This window comes from Amaranthus tricolor, chromosome 6 (genome assembly GCF_026212465.1).
Source record: "Amaranthus tricolor cultivar Red isolate AtriRed21 chromosome 6, ASM2621246v1, whole genome shotgun sequence".
Lineage (NCBI taxonomy): Eukaryota > Viridiplantae > Streptophyta > Magnoliopsida > Caryophyllales > Amaranthaceae > Amaranthus > Amaranthus tricolor.
The window spans coordinates 4,443,423-4,468,340 of record NC_080052.1 but is presented as its reverse complement, the minus strand read 5'-3'; the positions used below and the strand labels follow the sequence as shown (position 1 = coordinate 4,468,340).

At 34.3% G+C, this 24,918-nt stretch overlaps 4 protein-coding genes across 33 annotated transcripts; 2 read left to right on the top strand and 2 right to left on the bottom strand.

The window, feature by feature from the left end:
- The first annotated feature begins 1,366 nt into the window (after nucleotides 1-1,366).
- LOC130814521 (uncharacterized) lies at nucleotides 1,367-4,758 on the top strand. The gene is made up of 2 exons (XM_057680622.1): nucleotides 1,367-1,652; nucleotides 2,875-4,758. The coding sequence occupies exon 2, from the start codon at nucleotides 2,909-2,911 to the stop codon at nucleotides 3,911-3,913; it is 1,005 nt and encodes a 334-aa protein (XP_057536605.1). The 5' UTR covers nucleotides 1,367-1,652; nucleotides 2,875-2,908; the 3' UTR covers nucleotides 3,914-4,758.
- Nucleotides 4,759-5,451: 693 nt separating this feature from the next.
- On the bottom strand, nucleotides 5,452-6,742 carry LOC130815849 (uncharacterized). The gene is made up of 2 exons (XM_057682350.1): nucleotides 6,586-6,742; nucleotides 5,452-5,717 (listed from the first exon to the last, which is right to left on the bottom strand). Exons 1-2 carry the CDS (start codon nucleotides 6,652-6,654, stop codon nucleotides 5,550-5,552), a joined length of 237 nt encoding a protein of 78 aa, XP_057538333.1. The 5' UTR covers nucleotides 6,655-6,742; the 3' UTR covers nucleotides 5,452-5,549.
- A 1,812-nt stretch (nucleotides 6,743-8,554) lies between these two features.
- Nucleotides 8,555-10,415, top strand: LOC130815027 (putative pentatricopeptide repeat-containing protein At3g01580). The gene is made up of 4 exons (XM_057681355.1): nucleotides 8,555-8,669; nucleotides 8,771-8,850; nucleotides 9,649-9,724; nucleotides 9,877-10,415. The coding sequence occupies exons 1-4, from the start codon at nucleotides 8,555-8,557 to the stop codon at nucleotides 10,413-10,415; spliced, it is 810 nt and encodes a 269-aa protein (XP_057537338.1).
- Nucleotides 9,689-23,773, bottom strand: LOC130815397 (nuclear intron maturase 2, mitochondrial). 30 transcript variants are annotated; one of them, XR_009042576.1, is made up of 7 exons: nucleotides 21,211-23,773; nucleotides 20,351-20,471; nucleotides 18,923-19,861; nucleotides 12,068-12,461; nucleotides 11,679-11,836; nucleotides 11,154-11,224; nucleotides 9,689-10,604 (listed from the first exon to the last, which is right to left on the bottom strand). XR_009042576.1 is itself a non-coding variant. In XM_057681859.1 (2 exons), the coding sequence occupies exons 1-2, from the start codon at nucleotides 23,394-23,396 to the stop codon at nucleotides 20,423-20,425; spliced, it is 2,235 nt and encodes a 744-aa protein (XP_057537842.1). In that variant the 5' UTR covers nucleotides 23,397-23,773; the 3' UTR covers nucleotides 19,876-20,422. The 30 variants fall into 30 exon arrangements, 2 of the variants coding, with proteins under 2 accessions (XP_057537842.1, XP_057537843.1); XR_009042572.1 differs by lacking the exons at nucleotides 9,689-10,604; nucleotides 11,679-11,836 and adding exons at nucleotides 12,980-13,445; nucleotides 14,655-14,695 and having other exon boundaries at nucleotides 10,833-11,224; XR_009042574.1 differs by lacking the exon at nucleotides 9,689-10,604 and adding an exon at nucleotides 10,833-11,084.
- Between the last annotated feature and the right edge of the window lie 1,145 nt (nucleotides 23,774-24,918).

Here is a 24,918-nt window from a genome sequence, read left to right as displayed (position 1 = left end):
GATGAGGGAGGATGAGCTCTCCTGTGACAAGAGGACATCAAAACCAGATGGCTCCGGTATTTCTCTCGGCTACTCAATGAGTCTTGGGGGCCAAAGGAGGTGGATAATCAAATTTCTGACGTCCAAAGACCACTGGAATATGGGTCAACGAGTCATATTACCACAGAAGAAGCTAAGTAGTAGAAGCTCTCAAAAAGATGGGGTGAATAAAGGCAGTCGGGCCAGATTAACATCCCGATTGAGGTGTGCAGTGGTTTAGGAGAAGAAGGCATTCGTTGGCTGACTAATCTCTTTAATATTATTTTGAGGACACATAAGATCTCAGAAGAATGGAGGAATAGCAAACTAATACCTCTGTTTAAATCCAAAAGCGATGCACTAGTATGCGGGAACTATAGAGGTATCAAACTCTTAAGCCACACAATGAAATTGTGGGAAAGAGTGATAGAACGGAGAATTAGACATGAAACGGCGATTAGAGAGAACCAATTCGATTTTATGCCAAGAAGGTCAACCATTAAGGCAATACATGTTTTGAGGAGACTTATGGAGAAATATAGGGAGCGAAAGAAAGATCTACATATGGTGTTCAATTTTTTTTTTACCGTTGAAGGTCTCTTTTTCTTAGCGATTTTGAAAATTTTTGATTTTCCAAACAATAAATTTGAGTCAATTTCAAATTTCTAAATGAAATCATCGTTCCTAAATATGACACTAGGGAATTGATGTCTGCTATTGGACAAATCTTATCCTCTTTGATCACTAAAAATGCAATTTTATCTTTTGTTACAACCAATGATATAGTTCAAATATATTTTTTGTTTTTTAAATGGGATAAACTTTTTGAAGTTGTATAGTCTAATATTGAATATGTATAATAATAGTTAATTGTTTCAAAATAATGTATCATGTAAATTGTTTCTCTTGCTAATTCGTTTTTATTGTTGTAAAGGGTAGTCATTTTTATCATGGGTTTATTGTGTGAATAACGTCATAACAAAACATAAGAAAATTAATCAAAAATTAATTTATTATCATGAAATTCGATAGGATAATGTTATTGCTTACTATTATTTATACCAGTAATGGATTTGCCAAACAATGAATTTATAGATTTTCAACCCTTAAATTCTTCATATATTTATAATACATTGACATTTTAATATTATTATTTGTATTATTATTAATAGAATTATAATTAAATTGATTAGACTATCCATCTTATATTAAGACGGTCTCACCAAATGTTTTTTAAATTGATGTTTACATGGTATTGAGCTTTATTATCGCATATAATCATCGGCCGCACAAGAAATAAAGGAGAAGGTACACAATATTTGAGCGTCAATTAACTCAATAGAAGTATACAAATATTAATTCAAAAATAAATCAATTTCGACGGCATCACAAATGCTGACTATATTATGATATCGTTACGCACATCCATCCCGTTTCATTTTTTTTCTCTCTCTCTCCGAAATTATTTCTCTCTCCTCCATTTTCGAGCTTTGCTCGAAAACCATCTAGTATTTCTTTTACCTACCAGTTTGAAGAAGACGAAAGAAACAAAAAGGATCAATTTCAATTTCAAAAAGAATTCAAATCGTCGATCGGAGAGCTCTAATTTAGTTTAACAATTTCTTAAGTATCCGGTAATTAGTTCCTTATCTCCCAAAAAAAGCTCTAATTTCAAGCTTCTATGGACCATTTTTCTTTTCTTTTGAGGTCTTTTTGAATAACAAAGTTTTAATATATAAGTTGTAAAATATTATATTTTGGTGGTGGTGTTGTTTGTGTAATTTGGGAAAATGTTTTAGGGTTTCCCTTTTTGGGGTGTATTTCTTTTAAGTTAAGTTGAGTCCTTGTATTTTGAATCTTGATTCAATTTGATGTTGAAGAACTTTTTTGTTGTGGAAGCTATTGATTTGTATTGTATTTTTAGTTTCTGTATTTCAATATGCTGTAATTTTTACTGGATTATGATGTCGGCTAAGTATGAAACTCTAAAGCTTTTGTAGAATTGAGTAAACTCGAAACATTCTTAGTGAGACTATCTAGGACTTGAGATGTATAATTAACCCTCCAAATGTAAGAAGGATTCTACTTTTACAAAGCATTCAAAAACCATACTTTGTTTGTGAAATGCTACAGCTAGCACTTCAGATAGTATTGTTGTACTTCAATTGCATTTCTTTAGATTTTAGCCAGCACATTACCATTCAATTGAGAGGTTTTTATGTGTTTGGTTTTATTGCTTTCTTGATTGTTTTCCTAATTCTAGTAGAATTTACGCTTAGTTCCAGTTTCTAGTTGTAGTAGGATTTGTCTCTAATTCCTAATTGGAGTATGATTTGTCTTCAATCTTAGTTGTAGTGATTTGTCTTAAGCTCCTAATTGGAGTACGGTTTGTATCCAAATCCTATTTTGAGCAGAATTTCTCTGGATTTCCTAATTGGTGTTGGATCGTCTTCGATTCCTAGTAGGAGTGATTGGATTGTTTCAAATTGCCAGTAGGAGTTATAAGATTGTCTTCAATTCCTAAGGAGAAATAAGAATCGTCTCCAATTCCTTGTAGGAGTAGGATTGTTTCCAATTCTTAATAGGAATAGGATTGCTTTAAATTTTTTTAAGAGTAGGACTTGCTCTTTTCTTATTTATTTAGGAGTTTGAGATTGGATATAAGTTCGATTCTAACTTGTCTACAACGTCTTTCAAATGTGTGCTTCCTTGCCTATATAAAGCCACACTATTATGAATAAAAATTAGTTTTGGATTTTATTAAATTGATGAGCTTGTGCTGTCAAAGTTTGCTAGACAAAAAATCACTTGTTGCGAATTAACTATAATTTAACTTGGCTTGACTATGTGATGTAGGTGTATCAGATAACTATTTCTTTAACTTATCAAAATGCCTAAGACAAGAAGAGATCGTTCTTCCTCTTTTGAAAGGTCTACAAAATCACCAGCTCCTTGCAGTTCAAGCTTGACATCTGAATCAAAGGCAAAACCTCCTTCTGTAACAGATGAGGACCTAAAAGAATGGGAGGATGCCAGGTGCCCTGTCTGTATGGAGCATCCACACAATGCCGTGCTACTTGTTTGTACTGCATATGACAAAGGTTGTCGCCCCTACATGTGTGATACAAGCCATAGACATTCCAACTGTCTTGATCAATTTCGCAAGTCGTTTACAGAAGGAACAACAGAGATACAGTCCGAAGAAGGTGCCCAGCCTACTTTGCAGGCCTCAGAATTCGGGGCTGTTGAAACTGTGGTAACCTTGCAGGAAGAAGTCAAATTTCAAGGTCCTGTTGCTGCTGAGATTGCGAGCATGCATAAACTCCCAGAAAAACTCGTCTGCCCTCATTGTCGTGGAAAAATCAGTGGGTGGATTGTGGTAGATGCGGCTCGTAGTTTTATGAATGCCAAGTCTCGCAGCTGTGCCTGTGAGACATGTGAGTTCAGTGGCAACTACAGCGATCTTAGAAGACATGCAAGACAAGAGCATCCACTAGTAAGACCTTCTGAGGCCGATCCTGAGAGGCAGCGAAATTGGAGACGACTTGAGAGGCAAAGGGATATAGGTGATGTGCTCAGTACCATCCAATCTAGTTTAGGAGAAGAGCAAGATGATCTCCCAATGGACGAACGTGGTTGGATAACGATATTTTTTCTCTTTCGTGTTTGGCATCCATCATCTAGCCCTAGGAGTAGTAGTGTGTCTAATACATCTAGGGTACGAACAAGATCACAGCATGCTAGGAGAAGAGCTGCTAGGCTTCGGGAAGGGAACCCTGATGCTGAGCAAGCGTCTACTTCTGTAGTAGAGGATGAGGATTCATCTGAGGGTGGCGTAGACGTTTGGAGGCGTCATGTAAGAAGACGTCTATCCACCCCAGACGATGAAGATTGAGTGCATCATTGAGAGTTTCCTTGTTGGATTCTCTTTCTGGGTAGTAGGTGCTGGGCATATCTTTGTTATGGTTTAGCATGTGTCTTAGTTTTGAAAATGCTACCTTTCTCAGGCATTTGGGAGGTCCCGAGGAAACAAACACAGGGCTCTGCGTTCCTTTTTGGAGCAGTTGCATTACTTCACCTCTCAAAATTGGTTCGGAACTGTGTTAGAGCAGTTCTTCATTCGAATCTGCCGAATCATCAGTGTATTGCCTATGAACGAGCGGGTTTGTAATTTTCATCTCCTAAATGTACCAATTTGAGAGGCATATTAATTTATATATCAAATTAAATGGCTTGCAGTTGCAACCCTTGCTGCTTTCTTTTCCCTTAACATTTTTTTCCTATTTATTTGTTGTTAATAGGAAGTGTTGGAACTTCTTGTTCCAACTTCCAAGCATCAGGTATCCATTGTCTGGTCTCAGCCTCTCGTCTCATTGGGGATATGTACATTGCCATTTTCTTAAAATAATGAAGCAATTATTCTTATTTCTTGGACAATTCCTTTTTTTTGGTCTTTTGAAAGATCAAATTTGCAAGTTAAATTTTTGTTAATGGTGTTCAAATTCTTTGAGGTCTATTATCTTGTAGCTTGAATTCAATGTCGCTCTTATTTGTACTACTACGACGCGGTTGAGGAAATGCCATTGTAGCTTTTTTTTTTTTTTTTTTTTTCTTATTTCCCTCTTAATTTGTATTAGTTTTAAGACTATTTCATAAGCAGTATGTGAGTTCTTTTTAGCAAATATAAGTAATATATTTAAAGCTAAATGTATATGTGGGTTTATTTTCATCAAACCAAGCAAAAAATTAATATATTTTTAACAATTTCTTCTTTGTATTATTATATTATAGTAAAATTAGTTGAAAGTGTATTTTTTCTAATTATAACAAACATAAATTGTAAAATACTTACTTCATTTCCAAATGTTCTTCCCATTTACTTTTTGTTTAGTTTTCAAAGTAAATTTTGAGCTTTAATATCTCTAAATATGATTCATAAAAAATTATAAAAAATATATAATAAAAAAGTATACATTGAGACGAATCTAACGAGATTTCATATGGATATATTTTATCATCTATATATGTCTTAAAAATTTTTAATTAAATTTCTCTCTCCAAAACTGGAAAAATATTAGAAAACGAAGTATGCTACTATGTTACAGGAGTAATATTAAATAAACTTTTATGTGTGCATTTAAGTATTCCCAAGTAAAATGAATAGTTATTTTTAATTTAAAAGGAAAATGAATAGTCGTTTTTAATTAGAAAGAAAAGTGAATAATCAATTACTAGCCTCTTGCCCTCTTCTATCTAGACCTGGGAAAACGGTTGGTCGGTCGGGTTTTGGGTCGGATCAATTTCGGTCGGGTCATTATCGGGTCGGGTCAGTTTCGGATCGGGTCAGTTTCAGGTCGGATCACTCCGGGTTTCGGGTCGGTTCGGATTGATCCAACGGGTTACCATAAAACATCAGAATATCCAATCGACTAATTCAACATAAAAAAAAAATCATTAAAATGTCTAAAATGCATCGTACTACAAAAAAAAATATCCAAATGAATCAATTTAAAAGTATAAATAAGAACATGTTAAATAGCAAATTGTTCAAACACTTCATCTTCATTTAGATTTTCTTCTTCGCCTTCATCTTCTTTTTCATCTTCATCTTCTTCATCTTCATCTTCATCTTCTAAATCTTTGTTAGATTTGGCATTGAAAATGGAGATTTCGGAGGTCTTCGTTTTTGTTTTGACATGCTTATCAACAAACAAACAACATACAAAAAAACCCATACATTATCAACAAACAGCATATGATTCAACAGCGATTCACCATACATTATCAACAAACAACTTATGATTCAAAAAACCCATACATTAATCAGGATTATAAGAACTAATCATCATTAGTAACAATCTAACATTCGGCAACCCTACTACGTTACCTAGGTGTGGAACGGACAATGAAGCACTCGGAAAAGCGATCAAGCAAACTGAAAATCAATGTTTATCATTTAACCCTTCCCAGAAATAAAATCATAAAAAAAAAAAAAAAAATTGGCAACGATGAGAACTTGGCAACGATGGAAGGAGAACTTGAGAACTTGAGGAAGAGATGAGAACTTCTACTTTACCCAAAGCATCTTAATTGACTTACTTTACCCAGAAATAAAATCATCAATTTCGCTTCTACTTTACCCAAAGCTATTCAAAATCAAGAACAGCATCAAGAACTTACTTAACTTGTACTACAGTCTACAAATCAATCAATCAACCAAGATCGCCAATAACATAACCAATAATAAGAATTTAACTAACACAGAACACCAATTTCGCAGAGAAGTAAACCCAGTTCAAATTGCACGAAACCCAGCAAAATTCGGAGAGAAGTAAACACAGAACAACAAAGTTTTTGGATAAACCCAACCTTTTTCAGCAAACCCAATTGGTAATACTTGATGTTGAGATAGAAGACTAATTCAAAAACTTCAAATTGTAATTGATTCAAAAACTTCCGAAATATTTCAATTCAACCCTCAATTGGCATCACAAATCAGAATTAACAAGAATCAACAACAACAACAAAGAATCAACAATGGCGGAACAACAACAAATCAGAACTTACATTCGACAATGGCGGCAGCAAAATCGAGCGTGAGAACTTGAGGAAGATGAATGGCGGCAGCAGCAGCATGCTAGTAGAGAAGTAGGGTTTGTTTGGTTTTTTTAACAGAGAAGAAGATGAAATGAGACAGAGAATGAGAGAAGTAAATATGAAATGAAATTGACCAACGTAGGTTTTTTTAACACGCATCAACCCGTCGGGTCAGACCCAACCCGGACCCGACCGACCCGTTTTTTACGGGTTCTTCGGGTTCGGTCATTTTTCGGGTTCGGGTCAAAATTTCCGGGTTTCAACCCAATTTTTTCGGGCGGGTTTCGGATCAATTTCTCCCAGGTCTAATTCTATCTAAATCTAAAGAATTTTGGGAATGATATTGATATACTTGTGTCGGTTCTGTCTCGATGATAATTGGTGAAAAAATTAATAAAATTATGTATAGTGGTATTTTATGAAAACATAAAAAATATATGACTTTAAAAAATAAGTTAAATATGTAAATATAATTTAATGAGTGTAAATTATGGTCAAAAATAGAAATATGGTAATTTTGATGGAAGAAATTTGATGTAATAAAATGAGAAAATAAAACCAAAAAAAAGGAATGGAAGAAATAAAGAAAAAAAAAATAATTTGTGGATGGTGTTAAGAAAAATGCTCTAGAATCACCTACCAAAATTAGAATAGAACAGAATTGAGAAGATTAAGGAAGATAGTATATATTTACCTAATTTCAAGTAATCGTTTGAAGTAAATTGTTTTCTCTTAGAGTAGCATATAAAGACTATTCACAAATTTATAATCAGGACGTTTGTAAGTGACCGTTTTATCCTGAAACAGGTTTATATAATTAGCCAATTTTTTTAATTGATTACTTTACAATTTTAAGTAATAACTTTAAGATTTTAAGTGATTATTTTAAGACTATAAAAGTGATTAATATAAAATTGTAATTGATCACTTTATGATTATAAGTGATCAATTTAAGACCGAAAGTGTCTATAGTCAGCCCAATAAAGATGATCTCATCGTGAGATCGTCTCATTTGAAAATTTATAAATTGTAATTATATTTTTTAATTCTACCCAAATAATACTTGTATACTTTAAAAATAAACAAATATTAAAAAAATACTTTTAGTTTTCACACTCAATCCAATTCCAATTTGTAAAATTGTATTGTGTAAATTAAAAATTGAAGAAAGTTATAATAATTGATGTAAAAAAAAAAAACAAAAAAACTCAATCAAATGAAAAAAATAAAAAAAATAAAAATAAAAGAGTAGGGAACATCCCTTAAAGGAATGAAATGCCTCAAACAATAATTCTCTTTTGTGATATATTTGATGTAAAGGCCTATGAGTATGGATTTTATGGGACACTTTTTCCTAATTCTTTCGGTTTCTCATACATACTGTTGGCTGTTGAATATGTATCAAAATGGGTGGAGGAAAAAGCCTCCCAAAATGATGATGCTAAGATAGTTGTTGATTTTGAATTCTCAAGACCTTGATAAGCTACTAAAGCACACACTTTTGCAATAAAATTATAGGTGCAACAACCTTAACTGTACCAATGCTAAATCCAGTAAGAGGGAGTTACCTATATTATCAAAAGGGGCTAATTGACACTGATATGCTTACAGAAAGATAAAACTAGAAACCCTAATTACTTTGTGTGGAAATAGAATGGTGTTCACTTCATGAAATTACCACAAGTAGAACTCTAATCACACCAAATACACCCAACTCCCAACTTTTTCTTGAACATGACCATTACTATGAGCATGGAGTATTAGAGGTCAATGCCCAAGATCAAGCTCCTTTGCCCGGAGTCATACCACCACCACTTAGGCCAGACTATTATCAAGACTTAGATCAAGTAACAAACATTGAAAATACCCAATACCAACATGGTGTATAATTGGAAAATTTAAGTGATGATATGTACTATTTGAAGATAATTTGGCCAATATGAACACCTACTACAGGAACCATTTTCTCGACTATCACGACCCAACCCAAAGCATTAATGATGAGCTAGCAAGAAGAGAAGGAAGGCCACCTAGGAGAGGTGGTGGCCGTGCGGGTGGAGGGGGGGGGGGGATGGTAATTAGGCGATCTTATGAGTATATTTTGGGTATATGGAGTTGTGTTGGTGTGTAGATGAGTTGTTGATCCTGTGTTGAGTTGGTCATGATAATGATGATGATGATGATGAGATGGTTCATATGTTGTTTTTCTATCTATTGGTGCTTGTTTTTGAGATGGTGATAAGTTGATGTTGAGAAAGAGTTGTTGATGATAATGATGGTGATGGAATCCGACCCGCAGTCGATACACCAAAGTCTATCCACAGTATACTTAAGTTACCAACTCCAACAAGTCTATATGGTGATTTAAAGTAAATCTGATAATTTTTATATCCAAGAGTTTTTCATTTTTCATTTAAATTGGTGGTATGAAGTGGTAATTGTTCTACTAAATTGTTAGTTTTTTGTGGTAATTTTGGTGTCGTACAATTGTTATTAATTATTATTAATGATGAATGTGTTATATGTTATTGAGTTTGTAATTGATATGGTTAAGTGGTATAGTAAGCAATATTAAAATTAAGTACTTGGTTCATTTGCACTTAATGTAAATTGCTTAATTGCTTGATTTTGTGAAATTTTTTTATTGTAAATTAGATAGTATTTTGTTCTTAATCAACATTTCCTTTTTTTATTATGATGGTATGGCTAGAGAATCTCTTATAGGCAAGGAGAAACGGGAAATTAATCCTTCTTATATGTGGTGAGAATTGATCTCTTGTCACAAGGGATGAAAAGTCTTAAACTACTAGGTTAATCCATAATTCTCAACAATATTTTCTTACTAATGTTTTCATTTAGTTAAATTCTAAATTTGTTGAAAAGCTAATTTGAAATACGCTTTCTTGGGTATCATTTTAGTTGTGTTAGAATGACACCCTATGAAAGTCTCATATTATGTTCATTCTTTCAACATAGTTTTCCTATCAATTTATACTTTATGAATAATGAGATCTGCGGGGATAATTCATATAGGACAAATGTGAGAATAAGTATGATCCCCTATTAAGCACAAGATTCTTGGTCTTTATTACAAAATTTTCTATTAGAGGTAATTTGCTAGCTGTATAAGCTGTGCACTTGTCCTATGTATATAATATATATGCCTTGAGGGCTTTATGAAATGGCAAGCAAGAATAGAGGAATACACCTCCTTTCTAATTTTGGGATCAGCACATGTGACGAAAAATATTCTATCATCAGATACTTTCTTGGGTAATAAGCTATTGCTTACATATTGCAAGAGTTTAGAGTTGTTGGATGATGTGTGCAAGCTTTTTGATGAGCTTTCTGAGAGAGCAATACCTGCATATGCTTCTTTAATAAGCTCTTTCTGTCGATCTGAGAAATGGGTTAATCTTTCCGTGGTGTTTGAGATGATGTTCAATGATAGGATGTTGTTTGAGATGATGTTCAATGATAGGATGTTGCCTGACAGATTTCTTCTACCAACAATATACAAAGCCTGTTCAGTAATGCAAGTGAGGAAATGTGGCGAAATGGTTCATGGGTATGCCATAAGAAGGGGCTTAGATAAGGATGTTGTTGTTGGGAATGCTCTTATTGATATGTATACATATTATGGCTCATTGAAATCATCAAAGAGTGTATTCAACACAATGAGGACTAAGGATGTAGTTTCTTGGACTGTGCTCATAGTAGCTTATACGTTTCACGGTCGTCTTGATGAGCAATGGACACATTTTGCAAGATGGAGTTGGATGGTGTGGAAGCAGATTTAATTTCTCGGAATGCATTTGTCTCAGGCTTTGCCATGAATGGGAAAATTAAAAAGGGATGAGGCCGGAAGTGAAATCTTAGAATGGAATTATCTCAGAGTGCACCAAGGATGAATGTTTGAAGATGCTTTAGATACTTTTTTAAAGATGTTTTGGACTTTCTTGACCCCAATTGAACCAATTGCCAGCATTCTACCAAAGATATAAATAACAGTTATTTATATCATTTGTTTAATACAAACGATACTAACAATTTTTTTTAGAAGAATACAAGATACAACACACATAGAAGAAAATTAATAATTACACGAATAAGTATATGGATTATATATATATACATTTAAGTTTTAGTTGTTTACAAAAGAACTGATCTAAGGAAAAAAAAAAAAAAAAAAAAAAAAAAAAAAAAAAAAACTCCCACTAATTAATCTTTACTAAAAGAACTAATCTACAAAGGCATCACAATTGACCTTTGACTAGCATTGTTGTCAATATCAGGTTCTACAATAATTCCCTTAGATGAATCAACATTGTTGAGTTTTGAAAAAAAAAAAAAAAGAAATACTTGGATTGAAAATTGGAAATTGAAAATCAAAACATTGTTCTTCACCATTATCATACTCTTATTCCACTTTAAGGTGACCCCAAAATTTCAGCATTTGAAAACAAAGTCTGAAACACCAAACAATACTCACTCAAAGCAACAGTTGTAATCATACGATTAGGAATGCAAACCATTACCTCAATATTAGTTCCTGAAAGAGCAATTAGACTTGTTCTGATCCACCAAGATGAAGATCTTCAAGTCCAGACTACAAGAAAAGGAAGCACCAAATTTGTCACAAAGATCAAGCCACATTCAAACATTTCATAACCCAATACGAAACAGCATAATTATATGACATATAATGCTTTTGTATCTACATAAAACATTCCAACCAATATTTATTAGAATGTATTCTTTTCACCTAAATTTGACTAACTTTTGAATTTATCTAAGCTTATTGCTATGAAACTTAATTAAAAATAAATAAATAAATATATAAATAAAACCATGCTTATTTAACTACAACACAAGTTTCAGAAAATACTAGGATAACTACAAAATAGTATCCAAAAATCAAGATAAAAATGCCACAATAAACATGTCAGTATAATCGAAAAGTAGAAGAAAGACATAAATCTTATATTCCTACAAAAAACCAATGCCTGTGCACTAAACAACACAAATGAGAAACTAACTACAACGTAAGTTTCAGAAAATACCTACAAAATAAATCTTATAATCCTACAAAATCAGAAAACGAAGACATGAACTGCTATTGCTGGTGCCCACGCAGCTGCTATTGTGTCATCTGCTTTCTATTGTCAGAATAATTTAAATGGGGCTGAGATGTCCGTTGTTTCATCACAAAATGCTATGCCTAACATGAAGAAAATAATAATGCGGAAACAAAAGTAGAGATCAGGATTCTGAGTTTTGAATACTGTTTGTATTAATTTCTATGAACATTACAGCTCCATATTTATACACAGAATGCTAATAATAAGAAAGGAAATAAAATCATTACCATATATCTATACATTAATTTAGGCAATGAAAAAAATCTAGAATATATGAAATAATATACTTTAATAAAATTTTCTACACTCACCCTCAAGTTACGTCGTAGGATCACCAATGCCTAGCTTGCACAAAGCAGTACCGAAAGCTTTAGATGCCACAGCTTTTGTGAGAATATCGGCTAGTTGATCTTTTGATCTAACAAATGGGAGACTAATGATCTTCTCTAGCTTCTCCTTTATGTGTCTGTCAATCTCGATATGCTTAGTTTTGTCATGTTGAACTGAGTTCTCAAAGATGCTAATCGCTGCTTTATTGTCACAATATATGTTACATGTCGCTTTCTCTGAAAGTTCAGTTCACTCAGTAGTTTCCTAACCCAGAAAACGTCTGTAACTCCTTTGGCTATTCCTCTGAATTCAGCTTCAACACTGGATAAGGCAACCAACTTTTGTTTTTACTCTTCCAAGTGACCAGATTACCACCTACCAATGATTTTATTTCCTTATTATTAGCATTCTGTGTATAAATATGGAGCTATAATGTTCATAAAAATTAATACAAACATTATTCAAAACCCAAGATCCTTCTCTACATCTATTTCCGCATTATTATTTTTTCATGGTATCAGAGCCGATGGTTCGATCAAAAATTAAAAATGGTAGGTCCAAAAAGAATGGCGTTCCTTCTCTAATTGATTACTCCCACATGTGAACTTGACGGGGGTTCGCATGTGAGGGGGATGATGATTTACCCCACATCGATAAATTAAAGATGGTGTGCACACTTTATAAATTATTGAAGTCTTTCTTCTCATTGTCATATGGTTTTGGGATGGTATATCTCTTTGACTTATGAAGTGTGTGAACCTCGTGTTTCCCCGTTAATATGCTAGCATTCACAATAAGTCCAACTTAATTTAACATGGTATCAGAGCTGTAAGGTTGATCTGGGACGGAAACACCACAACGGTGTTTTCATCATTTACCGGTCACAAACTTACCTTTAAAAAAATGAGAATCAAAACTTCCAAAACACACAACGGTTGCCATCACTGATTCCGTTGTTGCAACCGAGATGGTTAAACACCAACAACAAAATCTCCGACACAGGGAGACTGATTGCCAGTGACCAATTTTATGGTCAAAACCAAAAGTAGATCCAGACCAAAAAAAGGTCGCACTTCCCATCCCTTAAAGTTTCTCTCATCCTTTGTACTTCAGCTCGCATTCCTTCCCTTCTGGCATAGCGTGAACTTATCACACCAACAGTCTGCCACCAAGGCATTAACAACTCGAGCCACGGCATGGCCTACTTTGCAAGAAAGGACGACAGTCGGACTAATTTTCAGGGCAATGATTCGAATCCAGCAATTCAAAGTTCAGAGACAATATCCATGAGTGAGACAACATCCGTGTAAAGGTCTTTTTTCCTCCACCAAAAATGATTGGCAGAATGTTTTTCCAAATCTTGAAGAGAGAGAAAAACCAAAATTTAGTTTAGTTGGGAAAATAACAAAAACATGCCATTTTTTGCCTTTAATACCAAAAATTACCAATAAAAAAACATACCCACAAAAAACACCCAAACCCACGTGTCCCCACGTTTTGTTTCAAGAATCCCAATTACCCTTTTCAAACCTAATTACCCAATCACCCAATTACCCACTTCATCTAAGCCCACTTCCAAACAAAAGCTTTGTGAAAAAAGTCTGGTTATGTTATGCAAACTTTTTTCATCAAAATAGATATTTGATTGCGGAGTTACAGACACTATGACTTATTATAATTCTCGCGACCTATTCTCCATCGGCTCTACAACCCAATCCATATCCAAACAGCCAATGGGAAAAGTATCCATGTCGATCAAGTTAGGCCTTTTGATATTTCTCCTTCTCTTTACTTAAAAAATTGTCTCTTAATCACTAGCGTATCCATAAATTGTTATCAGTTAGTCAATTGACTGAACTAAATTGTACTGTTTTGTTGACTTCTAATAGTCGTATTGTGCAGGATTCTCAGACCGGGACGATCATTGGACATGGTATCTGAGCTGATGGTTCGATTAAAAATTAGAAATGATAGATCCGAAAAAAATGGCGTTCCTACCCTAATTGATTACTCCAACATGCGAACTTGACGGAGGTTCGCATGTGATGGGGTGCTTGGATGACCCCACATCGATAAATTAAAGATAGTGTGCACAGTTTATAAGTTAGTGGAGTCTTTCTTCTTATTGTCATATGATTTTGGGATGGTATATCTCTTTGACTTATGAAGTGTGTGCAGCTCGTGTTTCCCCGTTAATATGTTATTCACAATAAGTCTAGCTTAATTTAAGCTAACAATAATACTGTCCAACTAAATATTAATGCTTCAACCATTCTGTTTAATCTGCTATTACAGCTACTGTTATTTCAAATTTTGTTGCTACTTGGACAATGAACAATTATGACCATTACTATTCATCAATCAGTAAAAGTAAAGATTTAAAGAATACAATAAACCTCAAAAGGATTAATTCCTCATCTATTGAAATCTGACATGATAGAAAGAACAAACCCTAGAATTTCAATTGATAGAAACAACAAACAGTAAACAGTAAAAAAAAACTCAAAACATTCATCACTTTTAACATCTATTGAAGAAAAATTATAGTGAAAAGAGAGAGAAATGAACCGATTGTGGTGTAGGAGGAGTTGATGGAGTTGCTACAGAGACTGCAAAGGAAAAAGGGTTTCGAATATAAAATTAGCCCCAAATCAACTCAGATTGAATTGCATCAAATGTAGAAATTTGATAGAAAAAAGAAAAAGGAAAGAAAAGAGAAAGAAAAGTAACTAAGAAGAGGGCTTCAAAGCCTTAATTTCTTGGAAGCAATGTGTTTGATTCTCATACTTTACAGGAGCAACAATGGCGGATTGAAATGGAATTGGCAAAGCAGAGTAAACCAAAGAGATGATCGTATCCAATTACCCAAAAAGTCATGGAAAAACAAGATGATTCTTTTACCTAGCTTAATCACAAGATGCAAAAACTAGATTGAATGAATAAAGAAAGGAGAAAAACAAAGAAAAGGAGAAAGAAGAGACACTTAACATGAAGGAGTAATCGAACAAGAAAGCTTGAAAATTCCAATGCCCTAAGATTGCATCAGGAGAAGATGATTGAAATAGAATGCGGATTAGGACTTGGGAGAGGGAAATTAAAATCGAAATACACAGTTGCCCTATAATGTTAGCTGAAACTTGAAAGAGAAATAAAAACCTAAGGTTATTTGTATTGTTTGTAGAACAAAGGATACAAATAATACTTAATTTTTATTGTTTGTTTCACCAAACGATACAAATAAGTGTTATTTGTTCTTTTGTTTTACAAACGATACAAATAATGCTTATTTGTATCGGTTGTTTTGACAAACAATACAAATAAGTATTATTTGTATCTTTTGTTAAAAATAAGATACGAAAAATACATTATTTGTATCTTTTGTTTAATTAAAAGAAACAAATAAAGTTTATTTGTATCTTTTGTTACAATAAAAGATACAAATAACTATATTTGTATCTTTTGTTTCAATAAAAGATACAAACAGGGGTTACTAATGAGACTTTTTCTACTAGTAAGGAGAAAGCTAGACTGTAAATTCGTCTAGCTCTGATACCATGTTAGATACTTGAGTTTATTACATACAACTCATACAAGGAGAGGATGATAAGGACGGGCAAATAGAGAAAAGAGAAATGTAAAGAGTTATTTTCTAACAATAGAGAACATGAGCTAGGTTTAGACCGTCGTGAGATATGTTAGCTTTACCCTACTAATGATAGTTTCACAATGGTAATTCAACCTAGTACGAGAGGAACCGTTGGTTTGCATAATTGGTCAACGCGCTCGGTTAAATAGCCAGTGACGCGAAGCTAACTAGCGCTGGATTATGACTAATAACGCAGGTGTCTTATGATGAATTCAACGATAACAAAAATCTCGTGTAGAACAGAGTGGTAAAAACTCGTTTGATTTTCATTTTCAGTACGAATACAAATGGCATGTTGTGACATTAGGATGCTTCCCCAGCATCTTTCCTACCGCATGACCCGAAAACCTTCAAAACACCTCAAGAGCGCCAATTATAACCACCCAGATTGGTGCTTAAGTGCTAAAGTTCATTAACGCCGCGTGCACAATAATACAATACATATATATAGAACTAATATGAAGAAAACTAGTTCTAACAACTAAAATAAAATAGGAGTTAGCTATAACAAACTCCCTAACAATAAGTTAACAACTATCTTTCACAAAACAAAGATAGAAAATTATAAGCGATTGAAGATCGCAAAAAAAAAATTAAGAAAGTTCAAAATAGCATATTGTTGGGAGAATAAGCAAGTATTTTATGTATGCGTTAGCTTTAAAGTAAAATCATCGTATCAATAAAAGAAAATGAGACTAGCCCTCATTTGTGTGGCAGTATGTTGTTATGATCTAGTGAATTGTTTTGACATGGCTTGTAAGCAAAACAATGTGGTGATAGCCATAAACCTCATAACGAGCAAACATCACAAGTGGAATTACGCTACTAATACAATGATATCAATCAATATTAACAATTAAAAGCCTTGAATTAACTTATTTTCATCTATAATCTTGTGTAAAAGAATTTATCTTTGAACATTTAGGCTTAACTAACAAGGCCTAATTCGTAATAAAAAGCATCCGTTAATCTATTGATTAGTTCACAAAGCTCTTATATAGAGCTTATTCTTTCGTGAGAAAGCATATTTTATCTATCCTTGAAGTCATCTGAAAAACAAAAACCAAGTTTAATGTGACCAAAATAACCTAGTTTACACAGCTTTTTTATTTACTTGAGAAATAAAAGTACTTGAAGATGATTTACAATAGAAATACCAATGCTTTTCGTTATAGGTGATTTTAAGGATTTTGAAATAAAGGGTCAAGTGAAAACGACCTTTTTGTTATTATATGGACAAGGTTAGATACATCTGAGCCTGTAGCCCCACCTAGGTGGAAGCTACTTAGATGATACTTTGCAATGAGGTTGAATTGAATCATTCTTTCTTATTGACTTACTCAGGTTCAAGGAGCACACTACATTAGAAGCACCCTAACACACAAAAAAAAAAACAAAAAAGAAACAAAAAAACAAAAAACCTAAGCAAGCAACACTAACCACTAAAAGCAATCATGAAATAGATTCATTTTAAATATCAACCAAACCTTAAGAGCATATTCATAATTTCTCAATACAACAATGCCATAACATTAATCTCAAAAAGATTAGGGTCAGCTACATGAATCAATAGATGAATTTCAGTCATCCACATGAATTCTTCTTATCCACTGATTTTGATTTTTATCATCTCTACATGTAAATCTAAATCTTTTAGATCCTTCTTCTACTTGCGCCCTGCACTTTATTTTCGGTCTATGTTGCCCTCTTTTAATGTACCACAAGTTTCAAATTTCTATCATCCTTACCTATTCACTAACATCCGTCATCGCACATGCCTAAACAATCTTAAATGATTCTCTTTATTTCTAAATTTCTAAATATTTTCTTATATCTTTGTTTTGAATTCTATCAAGATATGTCCACTCATCCATCTCAGCATTCGTGTTTCCAATATTCTCATCCTTCTACTATGATCATTTCTAAAAGTCCAACATTTTGATCCATATAGTAGTGCTAGTTTAATGGTTGTCCAATAAAAACACGCCCTTCAGCTTTAAGGGCACAACTCATCATGCAATCACATAATATCTCAATTAGTTGCTATCAGGACCCATAGTAATTAAAACACACACTTAGATCAAAGTCTTTCACTTCCTAATTTTTAGTTCTCAATACTAGCACCAAATCAACCAACAATCAAAACTCAGCCACTTCTCACTGCACCTAACATGACTATTGATACAAATTTTAACAAATCAGGTTAAAGCATCTAAATCCTTCCAAGAACTTTTTTGGTAATGATAAAAAAAGCCACTCACCAGCTACTTTCTATCTGCCACATTTCTTCTCCTCAATCTTTTCTCCCTCCTTGCATCAGTATCTACCTCCCCTCTTAACATAATTTGAGCACCTATCTTACACCTCTGAGGACTGAGCAGGCACATCTTTTAAGCCATCAGTAACTAAACTTTTCCCAAAAAACATTAAAAAAAAGTAAGCCTACCTGCATAAAGATCCTAAACCTGAAACACAATAGCAAGAAAAAGTTCAAATTCTAATGAGCATCAAATAAGAGACTAGCAATGCGATTCTAAAAAATTTCCATTTTCACAACGCTTTTGATAACGTATACTCCTTAATGAGGGCTAACAAGCTCCTTCTTATGATCCTGCTTGTACAATAACCTCAAAAGCACTGACCATATTGCAAATGATTTCAAAAACTATCGTGAAGCATATATACTTCAAATCTAATTCTCTCCTACTAATTTTAAAATTATGCAAACATCTCATTTTCAAGTCATTTTATTATCAGCTAATAGCCTAGTAATATATAACATACCCGTTCTTTGAAGCCCATATTACTAGTTTTAAAGAATCAGCTAATTTCTCTGGACCTTTCTTCATCTCATTTTGTTTGTGGCCAAAATCGACGTTAAGTTTAAGATAAAGGATGGGCACAATTGTCAGAACATCCTTTCCTTAGCACAAATGCCATTCACGATACCCAACATTCTGTTAAAGCAACAATCTTTCCTAATCTCTCTTGTATCTTCCTTTTCCTGCAATCTCTCTGCTCCTCCTATTCTCACAATAATAATTCCAATGTCTTTCTAAATTACAAGAAAAAGCCACCAGGACAAAATCTACAGTGCCTGTTTTAGTATAGTTATTATGATTGGTACAAAAATAAAGTGAATATAAGAGTAAAATGAAATAGTAAGAGCAGGGAAGGAATTTCATATCACCTTCACTGCAGTAACTTGGACAGCCTCTGAGCAGCCGCATATGTTTAGCCCTGGCACCCCAATATTTTGAGCATGAGATGTCTTTGAGAGGGAAATATTGAAATTATCTAATAAATAATAATTAGTAATCGGCTAGTTGGAATGAGATTGAGAGAGAAATAGTATAAATAGAAGGGAAGGGAAAGAGCATGGAATTCACTTATTTGTAATAGAAGCTTAAAATCTCCCCAAAACAGTAACTTGTCATCCAAGGAGTTTCTAATAAAAAGGTAATGGCCGACAGGAGGCGCAAGAATGGAGGTCATCAAAGAGAAGTTACTGCTGCTGCAAAAGAAGTCACTGCTACTGATGCTATTGTGGAATATTCTCCTGGGCCAAATGAATAATTCTGTTAGAGGAATTATGTTATGATGTCAGTAGAATATGCATTGCATTTAGCAAATACTAGAAGGATCTAGCATAGTTGTGTAAATAAAATGCTAAGATCATACTTCCTGAGTTAATACAATCTAGTATTTGGAGCTAGCTGTGCGAATCAACTGTACTTTCCTTTTCTTTTCTCTTCTTCTAAAAGGCTACTGATTCATCTCAGAAACTCATCCAACTTCTATTGCAGATGGCTGAATGTCTTTCTCTTTCCCGTCCCTTCCCTTCCCTTCCCTTCTATTTATACTATTTCTCTCTCAATCTTATTCCAACTAACCAATCACTAATTATTGTTTATTAAGAAATTCCTATATTTCCCTCTCAAAGACATTCATGACAGTTTCCTATGGAACCTGTGATCTCCAGAATTCCAAATGGCAGTGACAACCGAAGGTCAGCAAAAATACCAAACAGGAAAGAGGAACTTACTGTTGGGCTCACACAACAACAAATTTACCACACGTGTCATAGTAGTGACCAATCCCTCTTCATCCTCTGGAGCCTCGTCAAACCCTGATTCAAATTGCATTGCAACCGATTATACAGCATTGCAAAACAGAAAACTTTCAGCTCTGGACTATACAAGTGATTAGCAATTAATTGCAAAATCAAATTGGCATATAGACACAAGAAATAAAATCATTTGCTAAAGAGTCATGATGCATGAGTGCACACACAAGCCTAGAAGCAACTAGACAAGGTATAGAAAACCTACTCACCTCAAGTTGTAACATAGTATACTACTAATTACTAGAGCATAAAATGCCAAATTGTGGGTGGATACAGATGCACACTTCAAACACTAAAAGAGAAATTTTGCCCATTTCAATGATAGAAAATTTAGTCTACCCATCCCATTATCACATGAATAGAAAATTAAACATGAATACATGAAAGGATTAATAATAAATCTATTATGAATCCAATTTCAACAGAGCAGTTGGCAGCAAGTCCTCAACATGAAAATCAGTATTTCATTCTTGTTCGATAAAATTAGTGTACCTGAATGGCTGATGGAACATGTCAAACAAGTGAAAATTTCACAAACCCTGAATGATGCATATCCATCTCTATCTAGGTGTTTGTCAGGGACCACCAATTCGAAACATATAATTCCTGATTTCTGTAAAAAGTGATTTCAGAGAGAACTACTAAAAGCTTAAGAAACAATTGCACATTAAAAAACAAACACATAAGGATAAGAATTATCAAACTCACAAGCATCAAAAGCCACCAAATAAACTAATGGGTCGGGAGAAGCAGTTGGGCAGATCCAAATAATTTGATTACCAAAATCAACCACACAGGTAGAGCCATCAAGACACCAGAAGTGCATCAGTCAACACAAAACCATATTCAAAATTCTATTTCACAGATTAGGCAAAGGAATGGTCTCTAAAATTACATTCAGTATATTCATTGATCTTCAATAATATGACCTCCAATGGAGTGACAACGAGACCAAAATACATAAGATAAAGCTTTACTTGATTGTAACCTCCTTTGGCTTTCCTTTGATAGAATTTTATCCTTAATTGATCATTCAAACAACAATTTTTCAGGTTGGACAATTGGAACAACAATTTTTTAGGTTGGACGATTAGATAAACTGGGGAATTTTGTAGTTCCGGAAACTACCAAGGGAAAGTATGACTTCATTCATTAAGCAAAGATAAAGTTAATTATTGTATTAAATAAAATTTCAAAACAGACTTAATCAGGCATAAAATTCTACAAACCATCTCAAAAATAAGTCATTGTTCGATTCTTTTGCATTGAGAAAAAACCAATATGTTCCCTTCTTACTTGAATTGTTCCTTTACACTCATATTTGCAAATGCCTCAAAAGCAAAGTAACTCACATGTGTGCCAATTTCGTTCTTTCAGCTTTTTCTTCCTCATCATTTGTTTCAACACAGTTTACACTACTCGACTCCAACTTAAGCTGCTCACAGTTTTCGACCTTCTTACCACTACCATCAATAGAGGAGAGATGACCTAATACAGTAGCATTTCTTTTATAGTTCCAAACAAGCATTGAAATGTAATCTTGAGGTGAAATGAGCCCTTGCTCTTTGATACAGTTTCTTTGATCCTCCAAGGCCTTTGGATTATCGAGGCACAGGAATTCAAGCAATGCCTTTTCGTGGTCAGGTCTCCAATTACTGGGGAACAGAGTGTAATCAGTTTCAGGAACAAGAGACATCCTTGTATACTTCAGCCCTTCAATAGACTCCGCAAGACCCATTCTCAGCAAGTTCTGATACTCAGGTGAAAGCCCCTTTTTCTCTTTCAATGGACGACTAAGGGTCCTATCACTAATCTTGTATACCTTAGCTCGTGAACGAAGCTTATACTTTGCAGCATACAGCTTTGCAAGTGATCCTCTCACTATATAAGAGCAAAAATTAACTATTTTCTTCCTGTTATCGGCATATTTGTACCACTCAACCATAGTGGATAGCAGCTTGTTCATCTGGGAATTTGTGTGAGCTTGAGTAGCATGAAACATTCTAAAACAAGGCTGTGGGTCAGGTTCTCGATCCCCCTTTAGAAAGTTCAATTTTCTAAACTGCTTTATACATTGCTTCAAACTTGCTGTTACAGACAACAGGGTTCCTACACCCTTCTCACTGATAATTTTTCCCCCAGTAGCTGTGTAGCGTAGAGTGGGATAAACAACCCTTCGGCATAATACATGGTCAAGAAACATAATGCCCTTAGTTATGTGCTCAATGGGTAGACTGTCATTGTCAAGCTTAAGGAGATATTTCTGATCACAAAACTCAATTAACTGCTTTCTCAATGTTGCTGCATCAGCTCTAGGTCCTCTGATTCCAATCAAGATGTGACCTCCATATCTTATATAGTCCATTTTGCGCGTTTTATCAGGCCCGCTAGTGGGGACAAACTCTGGCCAAGAAGTATTCCCCTGTTCTGCTTCGCCTTCAGGAGTATTCCATATCACATCACTTTTTGAAGGACTATAAAACTCCTTAATCTTGCCCTCCATCCAATGATCTAATTCATCTAGGCATATGTTTGCTAGTAGAGGGCTCAAGATCCCACAATGACCCCAAGACGGAACCTTCTCTGCTTCCTCAGGAGCAAACCCAAAAAAGGTATCCAACCAGTACGGATCAGGTTTTGGCTCATCCTCTGCTAAAACCTTCTTCTTCTGATACTTTCTTTTCTTCTTCTTTTTCTCACCATCATCAATCTTAGTCGAAATCACTGGGGTTAATAGTGCCGATCTTATCAAATCAATTACCTTCTTATCCCTCACATCCCTCATTAGAGTATTTATGATAAACCCTACCTTCACCCCATCAAGAATGGTACTCAAATCTCCTTTTACATACCAGAGATACCCAGCAAAAGACCTCCTGATAACCCGCAAAACTGTGTGAGCAGTCCTACCAGGTCTGAATGCATACGACTTTTGTGAAAACCGTGCCTCATAAATAGGCTCCAAAATCATAAATAAAACTTCTTGGACAATCCTATCTTGATAAGGAGTTGGCTGAGTGGTAGTTAAAATCGTCTTAATCTTTCTTTTTGATAAAGATTCATAATCAGTCTTATCCCTTGGCGACTTGATATAAAAGTTCAACCTTGCACCCCACTTAAACCTGTCATCAAGAACTGCATTCCTGAGAGCCAACAAATCATCCAAGGCTGATCTTTGTATTGAATGACGAGGTAAATACGAACCAGTTTCATCAGCATATACCTTCTGATATGCCAACACCCACAACTCAAACTTTCTAAGAAATGTAGTCAAATTGTTGACACTCTTTTCGGGTTCTCGGAAATTCTCAATCCACATTTGTGAACAAAGTGCAACCCCATCTTCCTTCATTAAGCTTAAGGGATCATCTGAGTCAGGCATTTTCCGATTGTGGGAAAATGCAGAAAATACCCGAAGTAGGGAAAACCCTTTAGACCTATGTTCACTAAATTGACTAAAAAAAGGCGGTTTCGAGGTCGTTTGACGATTTGAGCTCATTAAAACCCGATAGCATGTTGTTGCAAGCTTTCGACGCATTTGAAAATTTGACCAAAAACAATTTATTTCTCCTAATCAGTGGCAGAGCCCACAAGGAAGGGAATTGAAAAATCAATTCCACAGCTATTCAAGACATCTTCGCTTATTTCACTCTTTAATGATAAATTCACATTCCCAATTCAAACAAGAGTTAATCGAAAAACCCTAAAACAAAATGAAAAAACTTTACAAAAAAATATGGTAGTTTCAACCAACCTTGGGAATCTTTTCAACAGGAGAATACAGTGAAAGGGATCTCGAAGCTACTGAAATGGTAAACTGAGAAAATTCGACCTCAAAAATAGGAAGCGAAGTGGAAAAGGTGTACACTTATTAGGAAATGTACATGAACTTGATAAACCCTAGATAAACCTCCTACGAATGACGAATATTAATTTTTGGGAGCTTTAAGGAAAAATAGAATTTAAAAATGGGCATTATTATTGATCGCCATTTTTTTTTTTATCGCCATTTTCATAATGAAATTATGATTTTGCTCCTGGATTTAAAATTTGTTTAACAAATGTAAATCTTACTTAATAACACTATTATCACTTTAAAAACATTAAATTTAAGTTTAAACGTAATCCCGAATATTTTTATCATAACCCTATATATATTGAATTTTCAGTAGCGCCCTTGCATGATATATGAATTCAAAACCCTTAGAAGAAATAAAAGCGCATTTGAATATTGTAGATCATCTTCTCGTGGTCGAGGGTCTAGATCTTCATCCCGCGAGAGATCCAGTGGTAGATCTAGTGGTCGAGAAACACAATCCTCAGTTGGAATTAAGTTTAGTTTCAACTTATCCGGTACATGACTTTCCTTGTCGTTATTTAAATTAGTTTGTTACAGCTTAATCTTACTAATCTTATTTTCAATAATTGTTGATGATCCAGTAGGTCGTGATTTTTCACTGTTTCCAAGGCCCAATCACATCCCGCACATTCTCCCTCCTTACTTGTTTGATTGGATTGATGTTATAGGTGATGGTAACTATGGTTTTAGAGCTAATGTCGTCGTAGAATTGGAAGGCGAGGAGGCATGGTCTCTTTTAAGACGTGCAATGTGCATGGAAATGCAAATGAATAGAGACCAATACGTAAGTGTGTATCTATTGGAAGAGGCGTTAGACAATGCTATATTCAGAATTGGTTCACACAGCAATGGATCTGCTCCTTATATTCACTGGATGGAAGCACCGATGGCATTGTACTCTGCAGCAACATTTCTTAACATTGGCATTGCTTATTATGGTTCTGCTGACGGTAATCCGATGTACAACTGTTTGGTTCTTCTGTTAAGGAAAGCAACGGGTGTGTATAGTGTAAATAAAGTTATACATATAGGTTGGGTGAATAGAAATCATTTTTTTCAACTATTAATGAATGACGATTCATCTCCACTGCCACCGGTCCAGCAATCATGGAGAGAAGCAGTTGACAATTCTTCCAGACATATAGAAACACATTTTAGTAGCAGGATTTTGCTTTGGAATAGATTATACGGGCCACAACCA

Bases quoted from the DNA above. Each gene is read 5' to 3' on its own strand.
- LOC130814521 (XM_057680622.1), top strand. From the start codon at position 2,909: ATGCCTAAGACAAGAAGAGATCGTTCTTCCTCTTTTGAAAGGTCTACA.
- LOC130815849 (XM_057682350.1), bottom strand. From the start codon at position 6,654: ATGCTGCTGCTGCCGCCATTCATCTTCCTCAAGTTCTCACGCTCGATT. The intron at 5,718-6,585 runs GTAAGTTCTGAT...TTTGTTGATAAG, and splicing joins TGCTGCCGCCATTGTCGAAT to CATGTCAAAACAAAAACGAA.
- LOC130815027 (XM_057681355.1), top strand. From the start codon at position 8,555: ATGAACACCTACTACAGGAACCATTTTCTCGACTATCACGACCCAACC. The intron at 8,851-9,648 runs GTGATAAGTTGA...TAATTCATATAG, and splicing joins TGGTGCTTGTTTTTGAGATG to GACAAATGTGAGAATAAGTA. The intron at 9,725-9,876 runs GTAATTTGCTAG...TTCTATCATCAG, and splicing joins TACAAAATTTTCTATTAGAG to ATACTTTCTTGGGTAATAAG.
- LOC130815397 (XM_057681859.1), bottom strand. From the start codon at position 23,396: ATGCGTCGAAAGCTTGCAACAACATGCTATCGGGTTTTAATGAGCTCA. The intron at 20,472-21,210 runs GTGAGTTACTTT...CACTTTTTACAG, and splicing joins AGAACGAAATTGGCACACAT to AAATCAGGAATTATATGTTT.